Below are 24,856 nucleotides of genomic sequence, written 5' to 3' on the forward strand. Positions count from 1 at the left end.
TCAAAGCACCAACGGTTGGTGCCAAAGTAGGCGATGTTGGGTACGCTGGTTTAATAGGCAATCTGACAGCCACTTCTACCCCCTGGTTTTCACCATCACGGTTAGAGATGTCAACTTTTTTCTGCTGACTCATGGGTTACTATGGTTGATGCTGCGTGGTTAGTTTTGTCAATGCGCGTGAAGGTAAATTCAAGAAACATCGGCAATTTTTGTTCATTTTTGAATGCAAACATTGAACAATAGTTCATACTAAATGGAAAGATAAAAATCTTTTATTTTTGCCCCTTCACTAAATACATATTTGAGTCACCTTTGTTCGTGGCCTTACAGACAAATATTTTGTTAAGCGGATCCGGTATAATTTTCTTTTTCCAGCGAACAGCAAACTACACTAAACTATTTGAATTCGAAGAACAGAACGATTCAAGCGGATATTCTCATAATGAGAAGTATCTAACATTAAACGGATAAAACTCATGCTAGGTTAGCTTGGCAAGTGACGGAAAAGTATTGAGGCTACTTCAATTATGGTTTAGAGAATGTAAAAATGCTTTGGTTTTTCTCACAATAGAGATAAGTTTCTTTTTAATTGAGCATCATTCTAGATTGCCATTCACCGATGACACGGAATGATTGCAGTTCTCTTGTTTTTTTCCGCAGGCACTGTAAACAAGCACACAGGACAATAACGAACGCTCCCGCTGAAAACAGTGGAGCTGGATAATAATACTAATATGTCCGGACATGTTCAGCAATGATGTGCAGTCCGCCGGGTGGTTCGTTTGCTGTGGAACGCTGAATGAGCCATCAGCTCAGCCTCACTGCGCTGAAATCTGCTGTTGCTCTACCGGCTGCGAGTCGAGCCAGTTTCCAGTGAAAGTCAACCGTCCTCTCGTTGCAGTAATCGATTATACAAATACAATGAAGACTAAATGTCTGCAAGCTAGTGCCTTTATATGTACTTGACTACTGAGAGCTAAACTCGCCATGGGCGTTCCGCATAACAAAAAATAGATGGTGGTATGGTTGACATAGGATACGATAGTTTTATATTTTATTTCGAGACTATTTTTATAATTTGTTTGCAGAAGTCAGCGAAGAGGTAATCCCCTATACCGATTTTACTTGAGCACAGTTTGCTAGAATGTAAACTTCCTTCTATATTTATTCGTATCGTGATGGTGATTTACCGATTGCAAAACAACATCATGGCTAGAACTAATTGTCTGTATCTCGCAACTGACAAGCAGAGATGTCACATAAAAGGGTTCACCTGCAAGTTTGTGGAAAAAGTAACGATAAATAATTATAATTTTAGTAGAAACAGTAGATTTACAGATATTTTGAAGCTTACATTCAACCATATAATTTTTTTTACATTGCATTAAATTTGGGTCAATTAAAACATTTTATCAGTAAGCGAAATCAGAAATCTTGAAACTTACCATTCAAGTGAAGTTTTGTCATACATTTTTCCATCCAAAACTTTTAATCAAAAACATTGAGATAATGCCTATTTTCAGCAAAAAAAAAAACAATTTCAATGGAAAATTCAACTTTTTTTTTCATTAAAAAAAAGTAGTGTACATTCTCTAATTTACTTAACTTAAATTTAAAATTACACTAAATGTACACTCGCAAATATTGTTCAAGGGTTTAGAATAAATTGTTGTTGGTTCTCTTCTTACATATTTTGTCTCAGCTCTTATGTTTGTTTGTTTTTCTGGATTTAGGTTTCCTCACTGTTAGTCCAAGTTATATTTTTTCATCTGTTTCAGAAAACTTATATAAAATATATATATAAAATAGATATAAAAAATGCGGCAATAAATGAAATTAGTTTTAAGTAATAATTTAATTAGCTCCTGCTCATTTTTTCAAACCGCTACGGTTATGTGATAGGTCACTCAATGTAATATAGCAGCATTGAAAAAAATTAATATTTTTTTGCGTTATCTAAAACAGCTGCTCGTCCATTAATCAAAATCATCCAAGCGATTTATTATTGTCTCCCGGTATCGTTGACAGTGGAAAACGTTACGATTTTCCCAATAGTCGCCAGTAAACACCCGCTGTCCAGCGACGCTTTCGGCATTCAACAGAGAAACTGAACCGACGCATGCGTCGTCGCGACGATATCGAACTCCTGTTTCTCAACCATTTCGGCATGCTGGCGTGTTTTTTTCCGCATTCGACACACGTTTCAACGGCAAGAGGATGGTTTCCGGCGGGCATGTATAGGTACGTGAAGCTCGGAAAAGCTTATCGTTCCAGCTCGGATACCAACTTGCTCTGCCCGAGTCGCAGTTTCTTTCCAGTTCTTCAGTCAGTGAGTCACAGCCAGTTCTGCAGGCGAGTTAAAGGTTAGTCTGATTTATGAGAACAGATATGCGATCAAGTGTTACTAGTGAATTTTTAATTTGGAAATTTTTCTTCGAAATAATTGGGAAAATGTTGCTAGTGTAAAACTTGAAATGCCGATTTACATGTGATTCAGTTAGGTTTGCGGCATAAAACGGTAGCCGTTCAGCATTCAGCAGTTTAATTGGTAGTTTACCAACAATATCGATCCATTTGCTAGATGACGTGGACAACAAACTAGTGGCTGTTTGTCGAAACGATTATCAGTTGATTATTTTTATCTTCGCAATCAGCGCTGGGTTCTACTTATGTTGGAACTCACAGGTCCAATAATATGTACACAGTGCAGTGTAATTAAAAACATTTGTAGGAGATAATACCCAGCTAGCTTCCGTGACGGGTCACGTCATCACGTCTCGCACAATATTGATTACTACTACCCACATCCTGCTGTCACAGATTTCATCTTACAGGTTCGAATATGTGTAGGTAGTGGGTAATAGTGTATGGTGATCAGGACAAATCGAGCTGTTTTTGTGGGGTCAAGAAAAGCTGTGTTGTTTAACAGGTGGTGATTTATAATTGATTTTGCAATACGGATTATTTGCTCAACTGCACATAAATTGCTTGACAGAAGGGTCAGCTTCAGCAGCACAGGCCCCGCGTGTGTTTTCGCGCATGGAATTATGTTCATTGATAACAAACCGCTAGCTGTGGCCGAGTTCCCATTCATAAGGCCACGGTAAACGATCGCAACGCTAGCCCATGTGAACGTCATTAATTTGAAAATACGGCTTGTGGCTTGGCGTTCCAGATGGGGGTAGAATTGATTTTGCATCACCTTTTCTGTATATGAAAAAGGAGTACCTCGTTACGCTTTCGATTTTGTTTAGTTCCTAAGAAATTTCATATTTTCACTTTTACTCGGAGCTGTCATAGAAATAAAAAACGTCATAGGTTATTTATACAAGGGCTTTTACTACTGTTAATCAATAATGACTACGTTTTATTTGCAATTTTTTTAAAATAACTTTTTGATTTTCCTAAGAAGTTATATTAATAATCAATAAAGTTCTCAATATTTAACTAAACTATTTTATACAAGAAATATTGAGCAGTTAGTCAACTATGTTCCAATTCACGATAATTTGGAGTTTAGGTTTAATTTTTCGAGGAAAAGATTTGTTCTGCTGGTTAAGCTGCCTGGTGAGTTATCATTCAGTATTGCGTGAAGTGCACTAAATAAAACACACTTTCTTAATCAGACCTATTTTCGGGTCTATTGCTACGAGCTTTCTGATACTTATTAGAAATCCAAGCCTGATTTTCCAATTTTGGAAACAATTATATCTAAATTTATTAATAACGTTTGTGTACATATTTCTAGTTTCGCATTGTTGCAAACACGAACGAAGAAACGAATTTTGAATTAATTGTTCATGTTATTCTGTTTAAATCTAACCCTTTCTCGGGCAGCGGAAGTAAAAAAAAACAATTTTTTTTTTGGTTTAAAGGATTAAAGAACAAGCAGTAGTTATAGTAAAAAGGATTAAGGTGAAACGGGATTGTGGCCTTTTCCTATACAATTTTGAGGTTAGAGTTCTTTTTACTTCTGTATTTTGATCGAAAAAAATTCGGCTTCCACTAAATAAACAGCACTTGCTACTTCAGGCATGCAACAGTTGTGAAAACAATTGATCAAAGTTTCATGTACGTAGTCTTCATAAATCAAAAAAAAAATAGATTGCAAATTTCGAGTTGATCGCGACCACGACCCATTTCACCTTAAGAGCTAAATGAATTATATAGAAGTGCCACCGTCGTGCCATGCGGTGAGTCAGTCTCAACCCAGAAACAGTCAGAACTTTTGAAAATTTTTCGAAGCGCCGAGGTAAAGAAAATGGCAAATAATTAACACAATATCAACAGAATCATGCCAGAAAATTATACAACTCATCGAGGTAATGCACGTTTTAACATGACGATGATGAAATCAAACACTCAGAATTTTCAATATTCAACAGCCAAGAATCGAGAAATTGAAAATAAAAAATTGAAGAGGTTGTTCAGAAGACACGACCGCGAGTTAACGCAGAATCATGACAGCCTGTCTTATGTCAATGTATTTCTAGCATTAGCAATAGGGAACACACTCGATTGAAGTTAATCAATTTGATGGGCTGAAATGGTATATTTCAGCAATAATTCTCTTTCAACTCTCTCTTTTTCTGAAATAATTGGTAACATTGAATATGTTGAAAATTGCAGGAACAAAGTTGTAGGTACAGTGCTTTTCCAACGTAAGAAAAAACTGAGCACCTCTTCACCTTTTATATAATAAGATGATGGTACCCAAGACACGGCCGCGTGGTTGACGTAGGACTACGATAAAATTATGAATTATTAAAAAAATAGCAGACGGCGCTGTAGCAATTTTTTTTTCTCAGCATTTTCGAAGCTAAAGTTACAAAAATGTTTTTTGAATAAGGCTTTTACAATAACAGTTTGTTATTTTCCAATGTATAAAATATTATTTTTCGACGAACGTTGAAACATGCGTATACATTTATTGCTCTCAGTTTTATCTATTTTTTGCAACTTCCTTTTGGCATATAGTCAAATTAAAATATTTTTCGATTGTAGTATTAACAAGCCAAACATTTAAGTCTTTATTTCACATTTTCTCTGAATTTTCGAGTAATGTAACAAATTGGATACGTGGCACACTTTGGACAGGTGAAGGTAACAACAGGTAGGAGTTTGTTTATGAAGGTCCAGTAACGAATGATGTGTGGATGCATTGGTGACAGCAAACACAGCAAGACAGCAAGCAGCACGACTCAAATAGCATTTAACAGATTCTGAAAATATTTGTTATTAAACAAGTTCACATGATGCTAGATTAGCGACAGTCTTGCTGGTAATTTCACACAGACCGTTTCAAAGGAAATAAGATATATAATAATTACTTCAAATAAATGATTTTGGGGCGCTGAAAAGAGCCGTTGGTGTGTTACAATAGCGATACTCGGTAAGTTTATTTAATTTCTCGTCATAGAGGATTGCCATTTGCATATGAGGTATGTTGATTTTCCAATCGATTGATGCAAGAAACAAGAAAATCCGTTGAAAACTGACTGAGTTTCAAGCATTTGAAAATGGACAATTTTCGTGGTGCTATCGATGTTTTAGGGTTTTCAATTTACACCCTGCAGTGTTGCCGTAAAATTCTAAGTCAAAAACGATTAAAAATCGCATCAACGCTGACATATTAACCCTTTATAAGGCAGTGGCAACTATATTGCCACCAATGACTTTCGTTTTTTTCTGCTTGATAATTACGAGCTATGATCAATGATCAGAAATAAATAATAAAATATAATGACATGTTTTTAGCCTCGGCCCGTTAAAGGGTTAAATCGAATTGTGTTACTTTAATTTTATCATTTATAGAATCTGAACTATAAAAATAGGGTAACAAAGTGCCAAAAACTGATGCTCCGCACTGTAATTTTGTACTGGTTCTGGCTATGAATCATATACCAGACATTCACATATTGCCAACATTCGCGCTGCTACTTCTACCTTCATACCATAAATTTATAATGCCAACTGTTAAAATTTACACTACGAAGCACCTTCATACTAATAGCCGTAAAAAATTGTATAGGATAGTAGTGCCGATGTGATCTCTGCTTCCCCGCATCCGTGAGAGCCAGCGTGCAAATTTTCCAGTACCGTTGGCTTGAAAGTAAAAAATAAATGATAAGGCAATATTTCACTATCATGCAATATTTATTCTTTTTTGTTTCGTTTTTAAATTATTTTTTAGTAAAGAATGTGAAGATCATTTGGTTGGATTTTTAGCAAAGTTTGTTGCGTGACTGTGAACGACGCGCGTGAAATATTTCATCAAAATAGGATGACGTAAGATATCTGGAAGGGTCCTGCGTTCATTGGAAGCATGCAACTTTTATCTATTGGATAAGCCATATTCCACGTGGACTAGTTTATGGTGATTTCCCGCTTCATGAACGTTCGTTCATACATGTTTTAAAAATTCTGTATAAATCTTGGACATTCGCTAACATAAAATGTTCACGTGGAATGTAAATACCCCCCAAATTGCTTTTCATTACTATAAACTCATTTGAGTTGTTTTAGATTGTTAAAATTTGTTAAAGCAGCAAAGTTTCACTCCAAATTCATCAGAACAATGAAGTGAACAAAATCACCCCGGAGTGATGACCTATGTGAAATTTTTAAAGCATGTTAAAAAACAGCAGAATTGTTGCTAAACTTACCATAACCTTAGGACCAATGTAGATGCCTAATGTAGAGCTCTGTTAAACGCATAATTCGACCAATCCGAGTTGAAAACAAGGCCAAATATCAGGCGAAACTCTCAGCCTCATTCTATATCAAATTAAACAACCAATCACTGCTATTCTTTTCGAACACAGCCGACACTATAGTACACTAAAGTCGCTTTTTACGCGGGGGATACATGCCGCGTAAAAAAAAACCCGTAAAAAGCGACCTTAGTGTATATAAATTAGTGTGTTTGATGTATATATATTGTGTGATTGATTGCCATTTTCGTTTCACTAAAACTAAACGGTGAAGACCATTTGGTTGGATTTTCAGCAAATTTTATTATGGAACCGTGAACGACGCGCTTGAAATATTTCATCGAAGTATGACAGCTCGTTACAAAGATGAAAGTCTATTGCAGCGGTTCCCAACCGGCGGTTCGCGGCCGGCAAAGGGGCCGTGTGGCTTATCTAGAGAGATTGAAATCTTGGAGTTCATGGTAAATTTGACAAATGAATAAAATTTCTTTCTAGATATCTCGATGAGAGCGAATTTTCAACTCTTCTGCGTATTAGTACCAAGACTTGCAAGGCGATATAAGACTGAAAAACGCAGCATCGTATTGCAAAACTTGTATTTGAAATTCTTTTGGGTGGCTGTGAAGCTCCCTGTGCCTCGCAAAGGGGATCACGGAGCTTTTTGCGTTTAGCAAAAGGAGCCTCGGAACCAAAAAGATTGGGACCCACTGGTCTAGAGTATCTGAAAGGGTCCTGCGTTCATTGGCTGTGAAAATTGAAAAAAATAGTTGTAATTTTCGAAGAATTTCGCTAGTGACACCGATTTTTGCCAACACTGGTGGGAGCATCTTACATTAACTCTACAGTACAAAAAATAGTTAACACAACTTGCTGTGAGACTGAAAATTTACAAGGTACAAGGAAAAGTAAACACAATTTACTTCGAAAGCCGCACACTCTGAAGGCAGACGCCAAATTTTCGGATGGTGGTAAAAATAAGCTAAGACAGATAATTGAGTTTGATAAATTTCTATCTATGTTAGCTTACTTGCAAAGGCGAGCGGCCGTCCGGCAATTAATCGAAACATTCGCCATGGCGGTTCTTTTTTCTTTTTATTTAAAAATTCCTACCCAGGTTTCGCGACAAAATTATTGGAGTAGATCTTACGCTTCTAGTTTCCCCAGAAATCCTCGAAGGGACACAACTTGGGGCCGTTGGGCGGGTTCGCCAACTTGAATACCACATTTCGGCCATTCCTTCTCCTCCAACGATCGCTTCGAGTAATGGTTCGACGCCACATCCGGTCAATACATCGTGCCTTCGGCCTTATGGTATTTCCTAATGAATGACGCAACTTCCGGCAGGTACATCTCACTATGAATTTCCTCGCTCACGGCCAGTCCGGAACGAAAGAAGAGCGGCTTCAGCAGCACCTACTTGGGGAACTTGGTGTGTGGAATGAACTTCACCTCAGTGCTCACTTTCTTCGTGAGGGTAGTAAAATACGAAGTGCCCTGCCAGTCGTTGTCATCCAGGGTGAGACAGGTCTCGTCGTCCATCACCACCACCACGTCGCGATTCACCAGGAAAATAGACTAGACCATCTTATTCAGGCGCTGCGCTGCGTCATAACTTGCAGCTCGGAGACCAGTGTACGGGACTGCTGCCTTCTGACATGTATGTCCATGTTCGCCAGGTACTATTTTACTGTTGGCCGGTAGCAACGACCTCCAGACCAAGCGCACGCATCAATGTAGCCGCTTTTCCCTTGATCTTCCTCTTCAGAATCCTTCGGGTTTCTTGTCGCTCCTGGTCGTGGACCGTCTAGAATCGAGCTTCCTTTCGATGCTCTGATTGTTGTCCAATAGAGCTGAGATGTTGTAGATGCCGGAACGGGCGTATCCGGTGTCCACGGACTGTCGCACAATTTCCGTTTTTGACGCGACGGGGTACCATTTTTTGAACGCGCACACTTTGGAACGGAGTAGCTTCACTGTTTTCGCCATCACGGTTAGAGTTCGACTGATAGAGCTGTCAATTTTTTCTGCTGACTCGTGGGTTACTATGATTGATGCTGCATGGGTAGTTTCGTCAGTGCGTGTGAAGGTAAACCCATGTAAAATCTGCAATTGTTGTCCATTTTTTACCGCAAGCGTTTTACCGCGAACGTTTTTAGCTTTCATTACTCTATGAAGTGATGCCTAGTTGAGAAATGTTTAAACAAATATGCAAACTTTTATTCTTCATATTTTCTATATCCTGATACTGGCACATTTCAAAAATACCTATGTAGTTTTCTCCCGTTGGTTCAGCTATTCTCCGCAAAGAATCGAACAAACATGTTTTTTATGTTTTAAGGTAAATTTTATTGTCGAAATCGATCATCTGTTTGGGAAATTAGTGGAGAGTGAATAACTGGGTTAAACCTAATCAGCAACTGTGCCGAAAACGAATTGTTGAATGTTATCTGTAATTATCTGTTGGTTTTATCTTATTTATCACGCTTATCTTCTCTTTTTTACAGAACTAAACTAGGTGCACCCTCGTGCGAGCACCTCCAGATGTATTTCTTTTTTGTTTTGGCCTCGCTGATGGCTGCCTGTGCCCCACCGGTGGCACTGGCATACCTATCAGCGGGCTTGAAGGATCAGCTACTGTCGGACGTACTGTTGCGTGAGATCGTTGATCGAATGGGCAAGGACATAGCGGAAGCGGCCGATTCGTACATTGACCCGATGGACGAGTTTCCCGGTCGACTAGCGATGATGGCCCGTGCCAGTAAGGACTTGGAGTCGGAACAATTAGACTACGACGCTTTGCTCGATGGAAATCCGAACCCGTCTACCCGCGATCAGGAGTACTTGCAGCACAGTTCCCTGTGGGGCCATCAGTACGTGTCGGGTGGCGCCGGAGAGGGTCCGCATCGACCGAAACCACAAGTGAAAACCGATGCCAGCCTTCCCGCCTACTGTAATCCACCGAATCCCTGTCCGGTAGGCTATACGGAAGATCAGGGTTGCACACTGGATTTCGAGAATACTGCAGCATTCAGTCGAGAGTACCAAGCTGCCCAGGATTGTATGTGTGACGGGGAGCACATGTTCAATTGTCCGGCCCAGCCGCAAAATGAGGCCGGCTCCCAGATGGACTCGGATTTGGAAAGCTTTATCGCCCGCCAGTTCCACACTCAGGAGCATAAAAATTTGGTGGCAAAGAAGTTTCATGTTAAGAAGGTGAGTAAAAAAAAAGGCGCTCCTCTCTAACCGTTCTGATATCTGATCAACCCGAGACCAATCAAGGAAAATCATAAACCTGACAGTTTTTTGGTCGTCTTTGCACTCACAGTCTGCCGATTCGCAGGAAGTTATTTTTTTCATTACGCAAGTATTATGTGAGTGGTACCACGAAACGCTTGCAGGTACTTCTTGGAAGTTCACGTTTTTCGTATTATTCACAATTGCCACACCATAATGTAAATGACAGATTCAATTAAAGAACGACAAACGACCGTTTGAACTGGTTTATTTGTCATTTACTTGATTACCTTTGCAGTCAGTGATAAATGTGATATCGATAATAAAAAAAAGAGTTTATAAAATTTTCCCAAAGTAAAGCCTGTAGCTTTTTCATCTTCGTTGATTTATCGCCGATATATTTTATGTTACTATTTGGTCAACCCCATAAATTCAGAGTCTCCAACTAGGTTCTTGATAATAAACGACACATCTATCAACATAGAAATCCCCTTTTATCAAAAACGTGTTTGTTTTTTTTCGTAGAATTCCAATCCGTTCCTGAAAGGTGAAAAGCTGCCGATCGCAGCGAAGAAAGGCTACAACGTGCTGTCCTAAATTGCGCGGGTACACTCAAGTACAAACGAAAACCACCCACCACGCAGCAGTACCACCAGGATACTGACGGAGATGACAATCTGGCGCACTCAATATGGACTACGGCACAAATTCATTCTAGGTAGATATATGCGTATATCTGTAAATTACCAGACAACTAGTAACTAGCGCAGCTAATGCTAATCGTCACATAGCGAGAAACAGTTTCCTATACACAAACAATCAATAATGCAGCCTACGATACTTCGAATGAGATGAATCCCACTACTTTTCCCAAACCCCAACCACTTCAACAGGTGCATTCTTTCAACCAGTCAATGGAAAAAATATTTAAGCGAAATAGTCTAAGAGAAGATGCTTTTTTTCAAATAATCGTGATACGTTTAACTAACATTCACCTTATACTATCACTAGCGTCCGACACGTACCAATAACAAGTTCATATGATAGTATCATTGTACTAATCGTGTTATAGTAATTGAGCAAATTGAGAAACAAAGCTACAAAATAGTAGACACAGACACACAAATTGTAACGATTTATAGTGTATTAGGTTGCCCCAAATTCCGAGTTTTTTTTGTTCAAACTTTAATTGATCAACAGCGGATCCTGTAACGAGAGGGTATTATTGACCCAAACAAAACAAAAGAAGCTCTCTGGGAGAAATGAAGCAAAGCTTAAGAATACCCATTGGTGTACAGGGACCGCAGGCATGATCCACAGTTTGTATGCTGCGAAAGTTGCGCTCAGATGACGACACTGACGCAAAGCGGCTTTTGGCGATGAAAAGCGTGAAAGAAGCTCTTCTCGTTCGATATGAACATACACACACAACCGTAGACATATCATGGAAAAAGCTTCGTTTGTGAAAAAAAAAAAAAACAATTAAATGATGTGTGAACGGTGCGGGCGGGATTCACTTTTCCCGGTAGTTGATGTATTTTGGATACTGCTAAAAGGCCTTAATCTGTTGGGAAAAGGTTTGAATCACCGGCGCCGGGAATAATCTTACAGCATTATAATATGGCTATACTGATTTGTTTACGTAAAAGTAGCGAGCTGTAAAAAGCTTTAAAGAAAACTTTCATAGAAAATAGAAATAAATATACAAAATGAGGCATTTATTTTATCAAGATACTCTTGAATCCAGATGTAATGTATATGAAATATAAGTTTAAAAATTACAGTGATGAAGGAAAATCACCTTCATTCGGACACAGAGAACAAAGAAAACATAGATGATAATGGACAGAGAAAAAAAATCTTGTTTGAAAACAACAGAAAATATCGACCACAACCAAGTCAACCACAACTGACTAGAAATTTGACTATAACTTCTTCGCGCGAGTGTGTATGTTTCAGGACTGGGGGCCTCTGGTTCGCATTCATTTGACGGGGAGAAATTCACCATCCTCGCCAGTTTCGAACTGGTTTCCGCGTCATCCTACCATCCGATCGAACCAGGGGCCAGTCGAAAACGTACAAATGTTGTAACAAATAGGTAATCAATACCTTGTCGCTGACAACCTTAAATATAAATAACATGAAAAGTGTTTTGAACAACAGTAGATATCAAAAATCTGCATTTGAAGAGAATAATGAGGAGTCCTCATAATAAACGAGATGACAATATTTACCGCAGCCAAAAATTCTGTAAATCGTCAAGAGGAATGTGCATTGTGCAGATGTGAAGTCGTAAAGACACAAAAAAATCAGTAGCTGATCTTTCTAGCTTAAAAATAGCTAATATACATTGACGTAGGAGACATCGTGCATCGATAAGATCAGGCAAGAGCAAATCTAAAAATTTATACAAATTAACCCTGTAAATGTAAAATTCACTAAAGAGAGCAACAACTACTAAAAAAGTTCTTGATGTTTTAAAAGCTAGTAACTATCATGACTATCAGTAACGTTTAATTTTCTAACTATCGAAAATGAGCTTTCGTTTGTTTAAATAAACTGTTCAACAAATTGTTTGGTTCCTCGAAAATCTTCATCAATGGATGAACAAGTATAATTGATAAAAATAATAATAAAATATTACCCGTATTATCCTATCCACAGCAATTCTGGTAATGGGAGCCGTAAATCGGAAATATACACAACAAAAAAAAACGTATTATCCTTATCATAACACAGCGTTTTACACCTAGCCAATCAAACAGCAGCATACTATATTCCCAAACATTTATGACAAAATAGAAATAAATACAATGAGTGTAGTATATCTGCAAAACTTGTGTTTTGTTACTTACTGGTCGCTTGAATTCGCAAATAAAATGCCTGCTTTCAGAATGGTACGCTTTCTGTACTTGCTTTGTACTTGCTTTTTTACTGGATTTCTCCGACGTTTTCCAACGTGAAGATAATAAGTAAGTTTCTACCTACAAACTAAACTTGCTCTACTGGACATGGGTTGACTTCTCTAGACTGTCGCTGCCCGCTGAAAGTGAAAGTTCTTATTCTTCGTAAGAAACCGTTGAAACAAACGTACGTTTGCATCCACGTTTACTAAAAGGGCCATTCCATACGAAGTAACCACGAAAAAGCACAAACTTGAACACGACAATCACAGATTTTACTCAAAGTTGGGGAATTATTCATCTAGTGTCACTTTGGAAAAATCACAATTTTGGTGTCCATGAGAACATACCCCGTTTTCTGGGACCCTCCTCCTTGTTGCAAGATAACGCATTTTTTGTTAAAAACTCTCTTTTTTCTATTTCCAACAATTTAAAGACGTAAGACGTCCGAAAAATGCTGATAGGTGATTTTTGAAGTAAATAAACAAATTATTTTTGTCCACAAGTGTTGCCAGATAGGTTATTTTTGTAATCGAAACCTAAATTTGCATACTCAGTGACAATAAAAAAGTATGCGAGTTCATGCTAGCGAGTAGGAGTATTCGACTAAAATTGCTCGACTAGGAGGAGTGCTTAAAAAACTGTGCTCGAAAACGAAAATGCTTTCTTCCCCGTTTTGCTTCATGCACCGACAGCCAACACTGGGGCAACGAGTAGAATATCGGACTGCTTCGGTAAGTTTTTTACGGCAGTCTAATGGAAAACCAACCGAAGCAAACCGCTGCCGAAGTAGTCCGATACCCTATTATTTTTTTGTCCCTCTACAACCATCGCAAAGCATCTTGATGAAACAATTGTCTTCGGCTGGTCGTTCTCGCAGTTTGGGGAGTAGGTACACACGAGGAGAGTAGACGGGAGGCATATGATCTCGGGAGTAAATGCGATCAAGAAAGAAAGCGAAAAAGAACGAGAAATAGCTTGAATTGAGAATTCTCTACTGTCTGATAGTGGCAGCTACGAGCTTACGAGCGAGACTAACAACACTGTGCAAAAATAATCTATCTGGCAATACTTTGGTAAAAAATCACCTATCAGTATTTTTCGGATGTCTCAAGTCCATAAACTGTAGGAAATAGAAACAAGTGTCTGACAAAAAATACTATCTTAAAAAAAGCGGTATTCCAATGGACACCATAATTGGGATTTTTCCAAAGTGATACTAGATGAATAATTCTCCCAACAAAATTTGTGATGGTCGTGTATAAGTGGCATGTAGGGGAGGATTGTACAAAACGCACCAGTTAAGCATTTGCGCGATTTACAGCGCTTCAAATCATTTCAAAGCGACATTGAACGTTTGGTGATTGTAGGATCTATTTATTGTATGTTAATGATTAAGTTTATTATAAAATACTCGATTTCAGTATCTTTTTTGGTAAAATTACCATTGCCGCCAAACAAGCCCGTGACCAAAACGCACCACAACAAAGGTCAGTATGCTCCAAAGCAGTAAGCTAATATGCCACTAGCAGAAATCAGCACGCAAAAAATGGAACATGCTCTAAGTTGTCAAGCAATCTCCTGCAAGCTCTTCGTAGTGCAATCTGCCCCAATTTTAATTTTGATTGTTTTCAGGTAAAAGTTGACGAAAGTTAGTGAAATAATTTGAAATACTCATAGTATTATAAATTCCAAAAGTGTAAAGGTTAGGGGAACCATAGTTTTTTGCATTATTTCCAAGTCAGTTAATCATGAAAGCTTAAATAAAATTCATGAATAATTACATGTTGGACAGAGCCAGCGTCATAAAAAGCCACATGTGTAATTTTTTTAAGGATTTAATAGCATGGGCCATCTTACCCAACTGGTGCGTCTTGTACGGTTCTCCCCTACATAGTGTCAAACCACTTTGATCTCGATTGATAGGTTGTCGAATCGTAGCAATCGAGAGTCAGAAGCAAACATTCAAAAAGTAAACATTGATAGATATATTGTATAATGTATAGAAAGTATAGACCTTTTTACGTACGAATGTGTTAGTGCGACTAGTTGAGGAAAATATTTACAAATAGCTGTTTTATTTGCAATGCTATGTTTTAAGCAGCTGGACAAATATTATGTTGAACACTCATTATATGTTTTAAACTTGTTTCTGAATTAATTTTCTCATTCGTGATCAGAAATCAGAAGAAGCTGCTGAACATAATCGACCAAAAATGGTAAAAAGTCGAAGCAACGAGATGCGATGATTTTCAGTTTGGAGGAAACAAAAGCAACTATACACGGGTATACACGTTTCCTAGTGTGCGTAGGTTAAAAGTCACTTATCTCTATAGTTACGAGAACGATACGTGGTAAGCATTAGTACGAAATTTCGCAAAGATGTATGAATTGGCAACATTATATTGTCAGTTGATTACGCATGTAAACACTAGCAATACCTACCTAGAGGGAGAGATATGCGAAGAGAATGTTGTGAGTCAAAAATTTGACCCAAACGATCAAGAAAGGTAACACATTGAAAGGTATTGCAATCAGATACAATAAAGGATAAAATTAGTTTCACACGTTTTTCGTGGAACTCAAAATCTCAAATAAATCTTCGATTGGACGGCACTGAGGTAGATGCGTTGGGTTGCGTATTTGGGGTACAAGTGGAGTCGAGTGGTTGTTCAGGAACGTTTGTGTTTTTTGTCGTAATTCCATCATATTTTATCTGCTCAAAACACATTCTTACCATCGGTATGAAGTTTTGGAAGAAATGGAATCATAATTTTGTTCAAACATTCGTTCTGGTATTTTGATTAATAGCCAAACCACTAGGCTTGAACCATGATTTAAACAAAAAAGGGAAACAGCCCTTTTCTGTGATCCGAGCCGGTCTTATACTACCATCCTGGTGAATTATTGTTGAGGTTTGCAGGAAATTATACACAGTCGGAAAGGGAAGATTTTCGCTTTCAAGATAGTTTGTCATGAACTTTTTGCCAAAATTGTTGTGCGGTTCATAGCGAACTGTACAACGTGCTTGCGGAATGCTCCTTGTTTCGGCGCCATTTTGAGCAGAACTGGGAATGCATAAACAAAACAAAAACTGGCATAAAGAGGAGAGTGAGAACTTTTATATACATACTCTCATTTCTCTCTGAGTGGGTCTGTTGTGGAATAAAAGAGCCTCAAAAAAATTCCAAATTTTTAGTTGTCATTCGTTATGTCCATGTATTTCTTGCACTAGGTTGGTCTGAATCGATACATTCCAGTGATAATTCTCATTCAGTTCTCTCTTTTTTTAACGATTGGCAACTTTGAAGGGGAGCGTTGTTCAATTGGCTTGAAGTCATTCTAAAATAACACATTTGTGAGTAGGGCAGCTCTTCGTAACCGAAAGATTGACATAAAACTACATAAGACTGTTTGTTACATGAGTTGTATTGTTCCATTCCATTCGAAAGTGATTGCGAGTGGCAAGTTCAAAACTTCTTCTTTTGAAAGACTCTTAAATTATGGCTATTTTAAAGAAATAACACTCTGTGAAATTCATGTGGCGGCCTTGAAAAGATTCAAATTGATATGTGACGTCACACCCCGCGCAGAAGATACCTTATGTTCCGTCACGCAGAATTTTGTCATACGGTACATTTTTAGCTTAGTCCGAAAGACAGTAAGCCTTCTGTTGAATGAAATGAAAACAGGTAGAGTGTAAAAGCGGGACACGGCCGTCTGCGTTGTCCACCAAAACAAGACCATTTGTAAAGAAAACCGGAAAAATCTTGAAGAAAGACCGCGAACGGTTCTGCTATGCAAGCGTTGGCGAAAACAATTTGCCTTCCGCGATGAATAATCACTAAAGCCACCGAGGCATTGAATAAACAAAAAAGAACTCGACAGACGGTAGCGTCGCTCAGCGTCGCCCATGCTCACGCGCGGGTTCTTTGCGCTCACGCTAGCGCACGTGTTTGGAAACACATGTTATGGCGCTCCCAATCAGAATGCCCAAAATGTACTAAATGTTAAGCACAAGAAAGAGACAGGCCAAGAAATGCCATAGGCCAGTATAGAACAGCTAGGTATGTGGTGACCGGATCGAAGGGGAAGAGCCTTTCGCTCTGAGTTACCTGTAGGGTACTATTTAAGCTTTTGTGTAAATAAAGTAAGTTTAATCTACCGCTCAAGTCTCGAGTTGTAATTCCGTGCCGACGGCACGTACAGGGTTTTCTGGAGAAAGTCCTGGTAGGTTATACCCAGGATATAGGTATACCTACACAGATATACGATCGATTTAATGTTTCCGGATACTATTTCGGTTGCGGAAATACTCATATTAAGGGGTATTGGGCGAATTCACCAGCTTGGATTTCAAAACGGCATCTAAGGACAATTTTTGGCCTCTCTGCATCATCCCGATTACGGGAATGTCTAAATTAGATGGAATTTGGTCATTTCAGACTGTTTTTTGTGAACCAAAGTTGCTGTAGATTCACGGAATGGAAAGGGCTACTGTCGGTAACGTAGTTCTTGATAACCGAGACACATAATCTACCAAACCATAGTTGTGGAAAGCTTAGCCAAAGACACGATTACATGCAAATCAACCGATCTCTCTCAGCCCAATATTTTAATGCTTCTTGCCTCGTTATAAAAGGGCATTCCACCATCATAATTTCCTCTAACTTACTGGCGATCAACCCAATAGCAAGTGTCACGGCCGGTCACCAAATTAATCATTGAGTAGTTGTAAAATTTTAGTAGCTAGTGTAATAAAGTTTAAATAGTTTAATAAACGTTGTTAGAGTGTAAATTCTTTTTGAGCCAATAAATTAGCAATTGTGTAGAACAAAAATCGTGTAGTGAGTGCTTGAATAAAAAGAACTGGCGCTTTGGTGTGAAGTTAGGCAACAAGCTCGACAAGATAAGGAGAGCGCAATTTTATGCTACTAGAATTCGGGATTCGCGTCGGAGTCGCGGAATATCGCTATATTGGAGGTCACAATAGTTGCCATCTTTAATTTTAATTAAAATGACGTATTGAATTGATTTCTGGTTTTTGGGCATCAGGCCGATTCCAGAGGTGGTATTTAGTCATTTTATGCTGTTTTCAAGAAAGTCGATAGTCTGGCTCGTTTTTTGCTAGATTCCAAGTTGTAGACGACACTCCCAGCTTGCTCGCGACATCTCAAACGAAAAGGTTGGGATTCCGCATGAAACTACTGGCCATTCTTTTCGTTGTTTTTGCAGCCGTCAGTTTTAGGTTTACCCCTAATTCTGTTTTCCTGGTAGTCGACAAACATTCTCCAAATACTTATATTACGTTGGTGACGGTTGTTTTGGCCATATTCAATAATTTTGCCAACTTGGCGTGCGAGTAGTTCGCATTTTAGCAATGCGGAAGCAAAATTTTGATGTATTACTTCTCTTACTTCGACACCATTTTTACAACTGAAAAGCAAATGTCAGATTATATCATTGATCTTGTAATAATATTTCTCAACATAAATACATATAACGAAGTTGACAAAAATAGGCAAAAATAACATCGCCAAACAATGACAGTGTGAATATTTCCGATGCGCGAGAATCAATTGACCATCTCATCCTTGTGGGAAAAGCGACGGTTACGATATTGCGATGCACGCTGAGGGAGTGAAATCAAATGAAAGGTTTAACCGTTTACAAGTCTGGTCATCATCATAAACTCACAATTTCTTACAGGTTGGTGGACGCGCAGTCAATTTTATAATCTATTGCTACAAAAATGAAGGAGATCCGTTCAAAACTAGCTTAGTTATAAGAATTCGAATTTAGACAGTTTTCGTAACGCTATCGATGGTTTTGGTATTTCAATTGCACTCCTATCCTAGAACGTTACCATAAGACGTGATTCTACGTCAAAGCACAACCTGAAAAGTTCTTGTGTATGAGATGGATTAGCTTTCACAAAAATCTTTTTGCAGTTATCATGAAAATTAAACCAATTGGAAAAATCTTCGGTATATATTTTTCCACTAAAACGGTTTGTTTGATTGGCGTAGTGTGTTTGGAAAAGTTGTAGATAAGATAATTTACTTTCCAAATTAAAATGCACCTTGTGAAAAAATCAAAAAAAAAACTTTTTTTTTCAAAATACCATAACTTTTTTTTCTTGATTTCTCCATGATCGGACAGTCATCAATGTTTTGCGAATATTCTGTAGTTTTCATAAAAACATATCGGAATATATATAGTTTCGTAAGCTGTCAGTGGTCACGCACACGCGAATCGCAAGTTACTAAAACTGTCTTCTTTCCTAGCAAACTATGAGGTACACCAAAGTTTGTTATTTTTTTATGTGTAGCAACTACAAGTTACCATTGATTGCGTTTAGTCCTCTACACACCTCCTCTCGCCTGATACACCCATTGAAGCGTGAGGAAATCAGAGTGAACTGAGTTTTAACTTTCTTTGACCTTCTTAGACACACGTGTTATTATTCGCACATGGCTAAATGTTCTGATAATGATTCGTTAAAGATAGAGGAAGATGATTTTGGGATGTGATAGGAATGTAGTGTCATAAATATTCAGCATGTCACAGAGATTTGAAATTAACCAAACCACTATCAGTTGATTATGAACGTCAATCTATAGTAACATATCCAATAAGTCCTGTAACATCAAACAGTTTCATCAATATTAGGTTGTTAAGTGTTGGCATAAGACAGTACCTGACAATGAAAAAGTCAAGAACATCATGGGTTATTTAAAACAAGAGCTCCAACGTAATCCTTTAACTACACACTGACGTTCAAACTGTTAAAGCGATAATTAATTTACCGATATGTAAAAATATCACCAGTCAATACGTTATTAAATAATAAGATATTATGTCATTGCTTTATAAATACAGATACAGTATAAGCTTACACTATTTGTCATTACTTTGAAACATGATGTCAAATTTGATTACCGGTTTTAATTTTAGAGGTTTGAAATATCGCCATGTGGGTTTCGATTTTTCTAAAATCCAACATAGGTACTGTCCTACAAAAACCAAGCATTTGATTTGTTTAAAAAAAAAAAACAAAACAAATTCCGAAGTCGACGTAAAAAACCACACGAGTTCTGAAATTCGCGTAGAAAACTTCGTTTGCTAAAGGGTTTTAACCATTTCTGCTAAATACTTTCGAAAAAGGATTAACAGCAGAGTTATTTCCACATACGAACTGCGTCAAAAACGACTTTTCTGAAAAGTCTGCGTAGAATCCGAAAGCCGCATAAAAAACGCGTTAATTTCGAAATCTGCGTAAAAAGACCTTAGTGTATCTCCTGTTGGAACCCTTATACACATTCAAGGCTTACACCACACATTTCAGGTTTAAAACCAGGAACAAGGGAACGCGGGGACAGGCTTTTCATGCGCGAAATTGATAATGTGTGAGGTTATACCGGAGTATCACAGAGTGATTTGAACTACCCAATAATGATTAGGAGACTTCAGTACCCAGTTATTCTAGGCTTTGCCATGAATATTATGAAGTACGGAGGCGAACTTTTGCACGAATGAATGATTTCTGGAGTAGTTCAGTATTTTATCGTAGGCAACTATTTTGAAAATTGTTATGTTTTTCTCGGTCACATTTGTTTTTGTTTGTTTTGTAAGTTTTACTTGAAATGTAACATCATACAATTGAAAAATTGAACTCTTTTAAATTATACAGCTTAAACGAAAATTAATAAATCATTAGAATTTTTTTTTCTACAATGGTTAAATAATAAAAAAAAAATGTTCTGTGCAGTGTTTTCGTATGGGAGGCAAGATATTCATTCGTCTTCAAATAAACGATCAATCTAAGCATTTTCATGATACACTGAAAAAAGGATGTTTCTCACCGTTAAGATTAACATTTGAGTTCAAAATTCGTGTTGATCTTCTGCATCGAATTGTATAATTGTCATAGTTGAATCTTGATTCCAAACGAGATTTTTTGAAGAAACTTCATCATTTTAGAATAAATACCAGTATTTGTTGTGAGTCGAAGTAATAGTCCAACATGCATTTTAAAAGTGGCTAGCCACTACGGGTCAACTAGTTAGATAAATAGTTTTTAATTTTCTTTAAACTTTAAAACAAAAATATCTCCAAAAAAATGCACCTTGTAATGAGAGAGAGAGAGAGAGTATGTTTATTTTGGAAAGATGTAATTTTATCTTTCCAAAATAAATCTTCAACTTTTCCGAATACATCACACCGATCAAACAATCCGTATTAGATCTTGAAATATTTGTAATCATCAATACCTTCATTAAGCAGACAGTATGTGAAGTAGAGAGAACGAAAATTAAGCGAACTGGAAATATGATACAGATTTGGAAAAATATACCGCATCCCGACGGGAATCGATCACACAGGTCTATAAGAGTTATCAGCATCAGCTGACTCTTCTGTGTGTGATTAGACATTCCTTTCAGTCTATAAATAACGCTTGCACAGCAGTGTGTGTAGTTAGGGATGAGCAGTAGAATAAGTCAGCAGCGGAATGTGATACGATATAGATTGTGGAACAGTACCACCGTCCCCCGTAGTTTAATTGGTCAAAACACCATGCCGGAGACAGGGAGATTGCGGGTTCAAGTCCCGTCGGGAAGCGGTATATTTTTCCAAATCTGTATCATATTTCCAGTTCGCCTAATTTTCGTTCTCTCTACTTCACATACTGTCTGCCTAATGAACTTGCGTGTTAACGGGAAAAAAACCGTTGTTAAAAAAATAGAAATTCAGTTCGAAAAAATCAATATCTTGCCAACAAAGCATTGCAAATAGCTTTTCAAAAATGAGTCGTGTTTCAAAAAATAAAACCAATAGCACTGTCGCTGAAACCCCCCGTTGCGGCGAAAAGGGGTGTGAACAACAAACCGTTTCATATCGAGCGAAAAGGGCCGAGCGAACAAAATGACAATCAGGGTGTAAACATCCGTAAACGTCATCATTTAATCAGTTTCGATAGCAAGTGAAACCGCATATCAGTCGCGAGTTTTTTTTGATTAAGTAAATTTAAACAAATAGTCGTTCCACAGTCCGGAACAATTTTAAATTTATTACTACTCACCACGTAGTAAGTGGTATTTATAAAGCAGGTTAAAAGGCAAAGGTACGTTGCTGAAAATAGTTATAAAATTATACTTACCTGTAACGTAACCTAAAACACACAGGAAATACTTACCGCTAATCGTTGTTCATCGCTGGTGGACCTGAAAAGAGAAGAAACAGAAGGTTTTCCTGAAAGGTAGAAGGGATTAGTAGAAGGATTAGAGAAACACTGAATAAGTAAGAAATTATAAATTATCATTAACACTTTGTTAGAACTTAAAATATATTACAGCTTTGTAGCTGCTAAGTAAGCAACTAAAAAGACGGTGTTTGTTTTGACGATGGGAACATTCTACAAAGTTATTCATCCTGAGTTGGATGATTCGTTACCCGTCGGAGGTTGCCGTTTCGGATACCACTTGGAAGAGGATTTTTCTCAACGATTTACTACTGACAGGTTGGAGTGCAGCATCGAGTACGAAGTCGAAGTGCAGTAATTAAAGTCAGTACACTATTTTATTCTGTCATCATCGTCGGTCGCGAGCTGCTAATTATAAGGATAGTTAATAAACATAGTTAGTTAGCTGTTAGGGGAATAGGCCCGCTCTCGAAATGTCAGACTTTAACGATAATTTACCCGGTGATGCGGCTTCCGTCACCAACGCAAAATATTGCAAAAAGTGCGATCGTACCGACGTGCAAGAAGGTATGGTGTGTTGCGACGTTTGCGATTCTTGGGTACACTTCCAGTGCGCGGGTGTGAGTGAATCTATCGCTGAACCGGATAGGAGTTGGAAGTGCAGAGATTGCATGGCAAACTGGGATGCAGCATCAAAGTCTGCTGTATCGTTCAATGAATCGTCGGTCAGCAAGAGCAGTAGGGTGTCACAGAAACTGCAGCTAAGTTTACAACTTCTCGAGGAGCAACAGAAATTAAAGAAGAAGCGTATGGAAGAAGAGCGACGCATACGCAGGCTGGAAGAAGAAATGAGAATGAAACAGATTGACGACGAACAAGAATACTTGAGGCAAAAGTACGCTTTGCTGATGCAAATGGGAGAGGAAAAGAAATCGTGCAGTAGAAAAAGCGGAGTTAGTGTAAAGATTAGACGCGAGATGATGGAACAATGGCTCGCAACGGAGACCCAAAAGCATGCAGTAGGACAGTCGAAGCCATCTGCGTCTGAATTAAAGGGTACCTTGCCAGTTTCTGCCATCGGTGCAGTGACTTCGAACAATATGGTTCCACTCAACCAGGGTATGGTTTTGCTAGATCCAACGATTCCAATTCCCGGAGGTGGTGTTACAGCTCTAGCGAAATCTTACGAGTCGTTGGTAGTACCAACGATGCACACAAGTACATCAATCAAAGCATCGGCTAATTCAACGATTCCAGTGACAGTAATGACGAGTGCAGGTGGAATTTTAGTCAGTTCTGTTACTACAGCTCCAATAATGTCTTCGTTGATAGTTTCGATGGTGCCAACCGTGCAGTCAGTTCCTAGACCAACGGTGACAAGAATTCAACATCCGGTGCCGTTTTATTCAAATTCAGAAGCGAACGCAATAGGCTCAAGTATAACTGGTTTGATTACTTCTAACCCAGCACCGACGGCGCACGGAAATTGCCCTGTCTTACCACCGATTAACCCAATGCAGTATTCAATAGCTTCTTATGGTCCTCCACAGTTGCCTCCAACCACTACCTCTGCAAGTATGTTTCCGGGAATTCAAAGCTACCCAAACGCCTTTCCCGGTTATCCAGTATTATTTCCGTATACTGGACCATCTGTAGTACCGACATCCATGGTGGTCGATGGGGCTGGGATTAACCATTTAGTTGGTCCGTTGGGACCAACGTCGGCTAATGTTTTTCCGGGAATTCAAACCAATCCGGGACCAATCGAAGGAAATAGAGTTAACCCTTCAGTCGCATTGTCAGGACCGACCAATGCGCAACTGGCAGCTCGGCAAGTAATGCCCCGAGACTTACCGAAGTTCGTCGGAGATCCCGAACAATGGCCTATTTTTTATAGTTCCTTCAAGAACACGACTGAAGTCTGTGGATATACGGAAGCAGAGAATCTGGCCAGACTGCAGCGTAGCTTAGGAGGTTCCGTCTTGGAGGCAGTTAGAAGTCGCCTGTTGCTACCCGCGTCTGTGCCATACGTAATGGAAACTTTACAAAAGTTGTACGGAAGGCCAGAGATATTAATCAGTTCTCTACTAACCAAAGTGAGAAGCGTTCCTCCACCAAAGGCGGATAACTTAAGCACTATTGTGGCTTACGGATTAGTGATTCAAAACCTCGTCGATCATATTATATTAACTGATCAACAGGCGCACTTGTCGAACCCGATGCTGCTCCAGGAGCTGATCGATAAATTACCTGCCTCGCTGAAATTGCAGTGGGGAGCGTTCAAGCAGGCACACCTGCACGTTAACCTTGCGACGTTTAATACCTTTATGTCGGGCTTAGTAAATTTGGCGTCGGAGCTGAGTGTCGGAGTAGAGTCTGCGCAAAATTACAGCAAGCAGCATAAGGCGGAAGAGTTTAAGCCAAAGGAGAAGTTGTTCACTCACGCGAACGAGCTGCCCACATCAACGAAGGAAAACACAGTTGGGGAGATCTCATCTAAGCCTTGTTCGTTTTGCGAGAAAAATAGTCATCAGATTCTGAACTGCGTCAGTTTCAAATCGTTGGACATTGGTGGTCGTTGGAAGGCAATACGACTAAAGAATTTATGCCGGTTGTGTCTAATACCGCATAGAAAATGGCCATGCCGTTCGAAGAAGGAATGTGGAGTAGATGGATGCCGAGTTTGTCATAATATGTTGTTGCACAGTAGTCGGAATGAAGCGGTAGATGGCGCAAGATCCGCTGAGACCGTTCACCATAATCATCACCACACATAATCATATTCGTTGTTCCGGTATCTCCCA

The 24,856-nt window shown here is 38.7% G+C and overlaps 2 protein-coding genes across 4 annotated transcripts; both read left to right on the forward strand.

Moving 5' to 3' along the window:
• The first annotated feature begins 2,203 nt into the window (after positions 1-2,203).
• Positions 2,204-12,574, forward strand: LOC129730075 (neuroendocrine protein 7B2). 2 transcript variants are annotated; one of them, XM_055689099.1, is made up of 3 exons: positions 2,204-2,363; positions 9,218-9,926; positions 10,473-12,574. In XM_055689099.1, the coding sequence occupies exons 2-3, from the start codon at positions 9,255-9,257 to the stop codon at positions 10,542-10,544; spliced, it is 744 nt and encodes a 247-aa protein (XP_055545074.1). In that variant the 5' UTR covers positions 2,204-2,363; positions 9,218-9,254; the 3' UTR covers positions 10,545-12,574. The 2 variants fall into 2 exon arrangements, with proteins under 2 accessions (XP_055545074.1, XP_055545075.1); XM_055689100.1 differs by lacking the exon at positions 2,204-2,363 and adding an exon at positions 2,447-2,548.
• Positions 12,575-21,834: 9,260 nt separating this feature from the next.
• Positions 21,835-24,845, forward strand: LOC129732232 (uncharacterized). Of its 2 annotated transcripts, XM_055692891.1 has the most exons (3): positions 21,835-21,974; positions 22,036-22,150; positions 22,206-24,845. In XM_055692891.1, the coding sequence occupies exon 3, from the start codon at positions 22,526-22,528 to the stop codon at positions 24,827-24,829; it is 2,304 nt and encodes a 767-aa protein (XP_055548866.1). In that variant the 5' UTR covers positions 21,835-21,974; positions 22,036-22,150; positions 22,206-22,525; the 3' UTR covers positions 24,830-24,845. The 2 variants fall into 2 exon arrangements, with proteins under 2 accessions (XP_055548866.1, XP_055548867.1); XM_055692892.1 differs by having other exon boundaries at positions 21,835-22,150.
• The last annotated feature ends 11 nt before the right edge of the window (positions 24,846-24,856 follow it).

The sequence above is a fragment of the Wyeomyia smithii genome, chromosome 3 (genome assembly GCF_029784165.1).
Source record: "Wyeomyia smithii strain HCP4-BCI-WySm-NY-G18 chromosome 3, ASM2978416v1, whole genome shotgun sequence".
In the NCBI taxonomy this organism is placed as follows: Eukaryota; Metazoa; Arthropoda; class Insecta; order Diptera; family Culicidae; genus Wyeomyia; species Wyeomyia smithii.

Excerpts from the sequence above, each read along its gene's own strand:
- LOC129732232 (XM_055692892.1), top strand. The coding sequence starts at position 22,526 with ATGTCAGACTTTAACGATAATTTACCCGGTGATGCGGCTTCCGTCACC.
- LOC129730075 (XM_055689099.1), top strand. The coding sequence starts at position 9,255 with ATGTATTTCTTTTTTGTTTTGGCCTCGCTGATGGCTGCCTGTGCCCCA. Across the intron at positions 9,927-10,472 it reads AGAAGTTTCATGTTAAGAAG|AATTCCAATCCGTTCCTGAA; the intron begins GTGAGTAAAAAA and ends TTTTTTTCGTAG.